Source organism: Scardinius erythrophthalmus (assembly GCF_964197995.2).
Source record: "Scardinius erythrophthalmus genome assembly, chromosome: 12".
NCBI classification, from domain to species: domain Eukaryota; kingdom Metazoa; phylum Chordata; class Actinopteri; order Cypriniformes; family Leuciscidae; genus Scardinius; species Scardinius erythrophthalmus.
Window position 1 is genome coordinate 16555387 of NC_138232.1, and position 10117 is coordinate 16565503.

The following is a 10117-nucleotide window of genomic DNA, read 5'->3' on the forward strand; positions in this document are numbered from 1 at the left end:
TGACATAGCCAACAAAGCTCGAAATGTATGTAACTTCCTCAATATTATGCTTCACTAGCTTTCTTTGTGTGAGATGTATGTCCATACTATGTGCATGGATGAATGGCCCAGTGAGGAATTTAGCTGAGCGCTAAATGAAGTGACCAGGCAAATTTAATATGTGGTTTTCACAGACTAAAGTGGCGATAGAAGAGGGGTGCAACATTGTTGCCCTAAGGCAGGGTGATAAAGAAGAGCAACACTGGGGAAAGAATGAAAGCTTTGTATAGCAAAAATTAAAAAGACTGAATGGTTTAGACTTATCACAGAAAATTGCTGAAGATCTTTTAACTGAGCTGGCACATACATGTTCATTAAACACCTGATATACAGCAACAGCATCATGATATATGGGAGAGACGGAGAAGCCCAATAGGACACCTTAAAGATTTTAGTGACGAAACTCCATTATGGGACACAAACTGTGATTTGGTTGAATGGTGAACTCTGTAGCCCTTATACAGCCCAAGCAAGTAGAGAATACCACTTACCTATGGGTGACATGTGATGCTACAAAAAAACAAGCAAAGAATAAGCACATAACAAGAAGCTGTTTTGCAAATAAATATGACAGTTTTTCTAGATTTATTCATCCATGCTTGTATTGATTCGTCTTTTTAGGCCTTTCATAAAGATCAAGGCATCCGGGCGGTGAATCCTGGGTGCTGACGCCGGCACACAATTACGGCAGGCCTCACTGATTACATTTACCAGATTACGCACTTTGTAAACATTTGATAACATTCAAAGAAGGGGATCGGTTGTCCCAAATAGAATTACTCGCAGATGCAAGTCATCTGACAGGAATAGTTCTAATTTCTAGTATAGATTGTTTTCATGCAGAATTCTAACATGATAATTAAATCTGCTGTTCTGAGCCCCTTCTCAGTCAAGTCACACGGTCCCATTAGTCATTTAGCAAGTCCTTTGCTGGACTATTGAGAGCCGCTGGATTCCAGGACAAGGTTCCTGACTGCCAAATGACAATTTGCCGCTGCGCTTTGATGATTTTATTATGTGTTTAAATAATACAAATAGCCTGATTCCCTACAAGTTCCTGCACTTAATAGAAGACCACTCAACTGGGAACAACACGAAAAACACCCAGCACATGGCCATTAGCAGCCATTCACAAAGTTACACCACAAAGTTATTTCATACTGAGGCTTGACAGTTGAACAAAGTTAGCTTTGAGAAATGCATGTTTAGACAATATACACAGGAATGCAGGATAATAATGCACCCCATCATGCACCCCAAATGTTATAGTGGACATTTAAAAATTGTGTATTGTTTTTGTGTTTTTTGTCAAACTAGAAAGACTTCTGACAAAAGACCTATACATTTAAACTTCATTCTAAGGTTTCTCTATTTTACATTTTATTTCCCATTTTGACCAACAGATGGCACATAATAGTGAATCAGTCATGAACTGTCAGTGAGGTATTGAATACAACATTGGTGAGCTGTTTTCTTCCACCTAACATTAAAAAAAAAAAAAAAAATCAGTTGTTTTAAAGTTTTTATTTATTTTATTTTTAGGGATGCAGATCTAGAAAGAACAAAAGGTGGACAGTTTTCCTCAGGATATAGCAATACAGTGAGTTCTCCCTTGGACTCAGCAATGGAGTCCAATCCAATACACCCACATTGACAGGGCTGAGAAAGATCCTCTGGGATGATATCATCTGTTGGATGAAAATCCATCTTATGGTTTTAGACATGCAATTAAAACACCAAACAATGCAATTAGCTTACAATATTTATATGTAAAGTTTAAAATACATGTTTTCACTGAAATATTATCTATTTTGCCATTTTTTAGGGATCATATACACACCTTATCAATAATTGTCTAAATCCAATGCTTTACACAACATCGTTCAACAAATAGCTTCAATAAGAAACAGTTATTTTGTAGTACATTCTTGTGTATACATTGGTTCTATATAATTTGTGTATATTTATAATATACACTTCTAAATGGCTGAATGCTACAAAGTATAAAAAATTAATATGTCCACAAGAGCAGGTACACTGTTTTGTGGATGACACTTTCTCTGTAAAGGCGAGCATCATAACGTGATTGATTGACTGGAGCGCAAAATATTATAGCCTACCTTTATGTAGTTGAACCAAATTTCTACCACACCAATATAATATTCTAAACATTCTGGCATGTTTTAGTAGCAAACAAATACTAATGTTAGTTATGAGAATTACGTGAATGAATTACATAGCACGTGCCGTTAACGTCGTCACGTCTTCAGACATTACGTTCAATATTTAAATACAAATGTCTAAAAATGTTCAAATATACAGCATTACTTTATAGGCCTAATAAATAAATGAACAGTATGCATATATGACAAACTTAAATAACAGCAGGCCATACGTCTTCTTTTGAACGCAGACCCTTTGCAAAGCAGTCATAATTATTCGCGGGGGACTTGTGATCTTTTTAATTATTCTGCTCTTCATTTTTGTCGCACCATTCAAAATGCTCGAAATCCCATCTTTATAACCCCAGTAGCCTATAAATTATCCAACTTTGAGATGAGGACGACAAGCAGATCTCTTTCATATGCTGGCAAGAAATGTGCAGGGGATAATTGAATGGACCGTTCTCTGGCGAGAAAAAAGAGAGTACACTTGTTATCTTGTGAACTCTCAACATATAAGATAGGAATCTAGTGAATGTCAGCATGAAAGATGGAATTAACAAGAGATCTTTTTATTGTTCTGGAAGGTCATTAGGCTGCCAATTGGGTAATTATGGAAATGCTCTGAATGTTTTCCCCCTTCCGTTATAGGATCTGAGACCCTTCAATCAGCTCATCTCGTGGGAAAGTTCACCCATAACTGCAAGTGTACCAGCAAAATCAAATTAGCCAAAGATATTTCATTAGTATTTATAGCCGGAGGCATTTGTTGAAGAGAGAAGTTGTGAGACTCACATGGAAGAATTATTAGCTAATGACAAGGGTCATAGCCCACCTAAGACATACACTTGAGTAGACTTAATGAATTGAAGCCATTGATTGCATCGACTCTGGACGTTTATTCGTGTTGGAAATGAGTTCAGTGAACATCATAATACACGACAACGCAGTGGTTTGCAGCTGTTTATTTTAATATAGCAGGATAGTAGCCGACAATTCACGATGTCATGGCATTACTTTTTATTTAGGGACATCAGGCGTACAGGGCATCAGAAACATTTGGCGTAGTTTTTCAATAATATCTCCATCTATGGATATGTCTATATTAAGTATTTTTTATTTAGGGACATTTTATCTAATTTTCAATAGCTGCACTATAAAAAATAAAATAAAAAAATCCACTAAAATGGAAATCTTGAGTTTGATTGCTACAATAAATGAAGTAACTTATACGTGAATTTAATTACAGCCAAAGAAAACAGATCCGACACTAGGCTAAACAGTGTACATAAACCATGACGTAAGTATCTGATTAATTTGATTAAAACTGTAAATGGGAATGGGAAGGGTCCCAAGTGAAACCACACTCAATAACTCAGTCCTTTCACGTGGTGGAGGTTATTTTCTCAACCTGAGATTCTGACTGAATAACAAGCATTCATGTCGTTAGCTCTAAAGCTGCGATGGGTAAAGTGAGTGAAGCATCACTGACTGATTAGGTGACGCGTAAAATAGATTTTATGCGTAGAAGTTTACAGTTGTTCGCCTGGTAAAATAATCGTATTTAAGGTCCCCCTAGTAGGCTATGGCAAGATTATTTTCTGCTGCTTTTGAAACATTGCTGATTAACAAATAATAATATTTGAAGCATCTGACCTTAACCCCCTAAAAAATACGCCAGGGTTCATATTGGTAGTCTATGCCCTTTATCTTCAAAATTGGTTTTCAATATGAAAAGATACAAGTAGTCATACTGAGTCGGAAATATTTAAGATTAAGGTTGGATTAAGGCTATCGGGTAGTTTTCAGAAAGAAGGGATACAGCGAGACGTGAAAAGGAGGGATGTTGGTCGAACTTGCATTACGCAGGAAGTTTTAAGACAAAACCCAAATAACACCCTCTGGTCGTGCTAATGTGCTACTTCAGTCTTCATCTAAATAACAATAAAACGTACAAACCGAGTAACATCACACATGCTTAACTATGCGCATTGGCATGTTAATCTGGCTGAAGGCGTCATTTTTCCACCTCGACATCACGGACCAAAAACAGAAATAAACTTAAGAACGTAAACGTTTAGCAAAAAATGATAATGCATAATATTATTATAAGCTTTATACTAATCTAAAAGCATGCAAGTAGGTACGGATGCAGTTTTATTCCAGTGATTCACAGTACTGATAGACAACAGGCTGCATTGTGTTTTTCAAAACAACAATTGATTCCAGAATTCATTATTTAAGTTTGAGGAAATCAGTTAGAAAATGGTGTCACGGTTACTTACGTGCAGACAGTTTCATTCTACTTCCAGCTACAGAAAGAGAAAAATAACACAATGCATAAAAATAATAGAAAACTAAAATATTATCTTAAAGACATAAACATAGCCTGCCTAATCATTTATTACACGCAAAAAAAAATATTTTAAATTCATCAAGATAGGTCTACTTGATGGAACTCTGTTTTGAATGGAAAACAATTTGTTCAGAAAAACGTAGCCTATTTAAAAAAAGTAAAAATATTTTACATAAAATAATTTTTTGACGTTACACAGAAATATTATATATACACATTTTCAAATGCATAGCCGTATGAATCAGTTTTTCTGATTAATTCATTCAGGAATGATCGCTAATTATTCGTCCATTCATTTTCACCAAACTGTTCATTGTTTTTTAAAGTAGGCTATGTTTTGACATGCCGTTGTCATATAGCTTACTGTATTGTATAGGCTAGAATTATGTTATGTTCAACCGAATTTGCGAGAGAGAGAGAGAGAGAGAGAGAGAGAGAGAGAGAGAGAGAGAGAGAGAGAGAGAGAGAGAGAGAGAGAGAGAGAGAGAGAGAGAGAGAGAGAGAGAGAGAGAGAGAGAGAGAGAGAGAGAAACACTGATTTTCTGGTTTGGCTGTAGCCTAATGGTGGGAGCCTGCAGGATGATACTACGAAGGGGACTGTTAAAAATGAGCTGGATCATATTGTTTGACAGAAAGTTGCAGGTTGATAGAGTGGATTCTTCAAGGGGGTGAAAATGGTGAATTCAGAGAGAAAAACGGAGATCCTGCCTTCTGGTGGGTATAGCCTTAGGGAATCACGGTGTCGACCGTAGAAAATCCAATTAAGGATTGCATTTAAATGAAAAGTCATTTTTTAACCAGAGTATGACGTGGACATTTCCCTTTTAGATGAGAGGAGCAGTTTTCCTGCAAATGGCTCCTTTTTATTAAATCTGACATGCTGATAATGCGGAGTTGATGTAAAATAATTGGCACAATAACCGTAATTAAAAGCGCGCTAACAAAGCCATTAATTTATTACAGTTGTACAAGCTTACCCCCAACTGTGCTTACATAATAAAATTACTACCAGTAAAAGATCAGCCACTTGCAAAAATACATTCGATTACAACGAGGTACAAAGTCTTTATTTGATTTGGTTTATTTTTCATCATTATTAAAATATACATTCAAAATATGACCAAACAGTGTATATACATGCAGCGTGTCAAATCATCACGCAGTTTGTCAATTTAGATATACGAGTCATGATAAAACAGAAAACATTTTTTTTTTTAGAAACAATAGAAAATATTATTGTATTTTAGGCTATGTAATAAGATCTTGCAAGGTGCTTATTTATTAATGTATTCAGATAAGTCCGTGCATAATTAATAGTCCTATACCCTTCAAAATATATTTGCACTAATGCGAGGCATCCTAATAGTTCAAGTTCAGTTTTCATCTGGGTTACATCCTTTCCTCTGCACATCCCCTCTTCCCTGAATGGACACATTTCCCATTACGCCCTTCAATTTTCTCTTCTATCTCTTTTATTTCAGCGATTTAATTAGGCATAAATTCGATCCTGCTTTGCTATTTGTGAGCTATTTGTTTCTGACCTTGCTGGGTAATTCATTCAGCCGCTGTATCCGCACCGTCACCGACTATGCCTGCGTCTCATAATAGGTTCATGCTGGAAAGAGTTGGCTTATTATTCTAAAAGGTTTTGTCGGGTTAAGCCGTGCATGTGTGCTTAAATGTACATTTCATTAACAAACTGCGAAGGTATAAAGCCGGATTTATGGAGCTTCAAAAGATCACAGAGAGGACGAATTTGATCTCCTTTTGGGCGATATCATCCGCGATGTCTTTCAGTGCGCACTGACTCGAGATATATGGTCTTTTACATTTTAAGCCGCTGACAAAACACTTCATCATTCTGCAAAGCGCTAAAAAAAAAAAAACGCAAGGAAACAACCGGTCTAAACATGCATTTATTTTAAACAATAGCCTAATCACAATTAGCCTATAGGCCTATGATCTAGGCTATAGCAGTATAAATCAGCAAATATTTGGAGTTTGTTGAATTATTGTTGCACATTTTTACATTTAAAATATTTATCTAGGCTACTAAATAACATAATAGAATATGTAAAAAACTATTAATCAATTGCGTAATGAGCAGAAGAACAATTTTCCAAAGCAAATATTGGCTTTAGGCAGCGTGAGATGGTGCCTTCTTCATCCTCTAAGTAGCCCGTATTGATAAACGGGACATCACACGGGCCACTGTCTGTTTGCCTGAGCCCTTCAATACCATTAATAACAACACGATTCAATTAATCTCCTTTATTCACCATGCAAAAACAGCTTCAAAGATGTCGCACAAGCACGCGTTCCTTGGAGAATTAAAAAGGATGGTAAAGGTAAAGGTCGAGGTGAAAGGTTGTGGCCTATTTGCAGATTAAATGTCATCCAACAAAAACAAGTATAGGCCTATACTGAAAAATATATAGGCTAATAGCCACTATTTATTGAGTTCACTAAATATATATTTCAAATAAAAGGTTATACGATAAAATAATATTAATAAAAGGTTAATAATAATATTAATAATAACATTTATTAGGCTAATTAATAATAATATTAATATTCATAAAGTCGTGTTTAACAATAATAATTAGTTTAAGGCTATGGCAGTAGGCTAGCCTACACGGTTGGCTATTTTGAGAGCAGCGCTGCAAAACCTGCACCAAAAACAGAGATAAGCGATTCACTGAAGAAATATCGAGCTTTACTATTTGTTTTCTAACAGTTTCGTAATCTGACCGTTAAGAAAATGATACAGCCTTTTTGTAAGCTCTAATTGAATGGTGGTGAGAATAATTGCTTCGAGTGTCGATTACATAAGGCTTTATTTTCATTACAGCAGGGGTTTATTCCAAGCTGTAGGATCGATACGACGTTGTATTACTTGTGGTTAAATAAGTGATGAATATAACCACAGAACATTTTTTTCTTTGCATCGACAAAAAGGTAGGCTACAATCGCGTCAATGTTTAATCTCTCAAATATTCGGAGAAAAAGAGCATTCAACAAACCACAGATAGCCTAATTAAACCTCCCAGCTCCCGTGAAGCACAACGAGACCGAGAAACATTTTCTCACACGATCCAGGAAATGTTAAAGGAGTTTACATACTCCCTCTCCGCTTTCTTTTTTCTTGGGAATATCCCACATGCGTCGCTCACCTGTGCGCGTGTGAATGGTCCTATGCATTTACCCGCGCGCTCATTTCCTACTTAATTCATATGTTAACACGTGCGATGATGAGGGTCGTTAGCACCTCTACAAAGATCTTTACTTAGAGATTTCCATTGTTTTTGTACTTATTTCACACGTAACAAAATCAGTGCTAACGTCTACAGAAACACTCAAGCGAAAGCTAGCCTAAGTTTAATTCTCCATAAAGAATTGTTTGTTTAATCATGCAGTATTCGAGCACACAATATATAAATAAATGACAAGAGATTCGATTAACTTAGCTGTAGACGTTTTCGTTCAGCAGCTTTCAATATAGGCTAATTGGCCTGAGAAAAGTTAAGTTTGCGTTTAGCGCGGGCGAGTGAATGCGCGTCAGCTCTGGAGATGATTTCAATCACGCAGGCCGATTTTCTCCCCTCCGCCACCGCTAAATGGTCTATGACGGACGAACAGAGGCGATGGTACTGTTGTTCCCTTTGTTGACAAATCCATGAAACAACTTCGGCTCAGCGGTATAACAGCGCGACCTCTGACGTCGGCGGGTCACGTGACGCGGCTGATAGTATATCTTTAAGTGAAAAGTAATCTATCAGACAGTCCTTAAAGCCTGCTTTTCAACGCATGTGTCATCTTGACTCCTCGGTCCGAAACCACGCTTAAGTTTCGAGGAAATACACTGGAAAGGAGACGAGGTGTAGCCTGCCTATACAGAAAGAAGCCTTTAGACTGGAGAAATATTTTCTAAAGTTGAAGTTTTCCTGGCAGGAGGGCCGGGACTGACCTGCATTTATAGCCACTGGTCGTCATCTGATCTTGGGTTGCTCCAGCAGTAAAGTGAGCGGTGATGACCCTGTCTGGAGGCACCAGTGCCAGCAACATGTCCGGTCAGACCGTACTCACAGCTGACGATGTGGATATCGACGTGGTCGGGGAGGGCGACGAGGGGATGGAGCGGGACAGTGACTGCGAGAGCCAATGCATGCAGGACCGGGGAGATGAGGTGGAGGAAATCGAGGTGAAAGAGCGCGGCGACAGTCCATGCGAGAGCGCCGGCGAAGGGGAGTCCAAGGGGGAAGCTCAGGAGAGCTCCTCCGGGTCCATGACAAGCAAGCCTAAGAACAGTCTGGTGAAGCCGCCCTATTCGTACATCGCCCTCATCACCATGTCCATCCTCCAGAGCCCGCAGAAGAAGCTGACGCTCAGTGGGATCTGCGAGTTCATCAGCAACCGCTTCCCTTACTACCGGGAGAAGTTTCCGGCCTGGCAAAACTCCATTCGCCATAACTTATCCCTCAACGACTGCTTCGTCAAGATCCCACGGGAACCGGGCAACCCGGGCAAAGGCAACTACTGGACCCTCGACCCCCAGTCGGAAGATATGTTCGACAACGGTAGCTTTCTGAGGAGGAGGAAACGCTTCAAGAGACACCAGCCGGACATTCTCAGGGAACAGACCGCCCTCATGATGCAGAGTTTTGGGGCATATAGTATTGGGAATCCTTACGGACGCCACTATGGAATTCACCCGGCCGCCTATTCGCACCATGCCCTGCAGTACCCGTACATTCCCCCGGTGGGTCCGATGCTCCCTCCGGCGGTGCCTCTCTTGTCCTCCGCAGAACTGAACAGAAAAGCATTTAACTCTCAACTAAGTCCGAGTCTCCAGTTGCAACTGAACAGCCTGAGCACCGCGTCGATTATCAAATCCGAGCCGTCCAGTCGGCCATCGTTCAGCATAGAAAACATTATCGGGGTTTCCAGCAGCTCTACAAGCGCACAGACTTTCCTACGGCCGCCTGTGACGGTGCAGTCCGCCTTACTGAGCGCACAGTCCCTGTCCTTATCCCGGACATCAGCTGCCATCGCGCCTATTCTCAGCGTCCCGTCAAATATCATCTCTGGACAGTTTTTACCGACAGCGTCCACAGCAGCGATATCTAAATGGCCTTCTCAATGATAATCAGACTATTTTTTTAGACATATTTTAAAGCACGAACTATAGGCAGCACTGAGACAATTCGTCCGCCCCAATGTAGCCATGTAAAGACTTTTGAGAAAAAAGAAAATTCATAATCAAAAAGGAATGCTTTCAGTACAGGTAATGTTTGTAAATATTTGTACAAAGAAATTAATTTACATGTTTTTCTTTCTTATTTCATTTCGTTATAATTGAGTGAGCCTTATTTTTTTTTTCTCCATATTTTGTTTTCATCCTGAAAGAAGTGATTTCAAGAATAATGTTTTTCCCCTTTGTTTTCCAATATGAAATATTAAACTGTTCTTATTGAAAGACTGAAAAAGTATGTTTATCAAATTTAAATATATGTAATCTATGTAGCAATATTGTGTTGTAAATCAACTTCATTTGTTAATA

At 38.6% G+C, this 10117-nt stretch overlaps 1 protein-coding gene across 1 annotated transcript; it reads left to right on the plus strand.

Annotated features, from left to right (window-relative positions):
- The first annotated feature begins 7100 nt into the window (after positions 1-7100).
- Positions 7101-10117, plus strand: foxd3 (forkhead box D3). The gene has a single exon (XM_081381461.1). It carries the CDS (start codon positions 8588-8590, stop codon positions 9698-9700), a length of 1113 nt encoding a protein of 370 aa, XP_081237587.1. The 5' UTR covers positions 7101-8587; the 3' UTR covers positions 9701-10117.

Excerpts from the sequence above, each read along its gene's own strand:
- foxd3 (XM_081381461.1), top strand. The coding sequence starts at position 8,588 with ATGACCCTGTCTGGAGGCACCAGTGCCAGCAACATGTCCGGTCAGACC.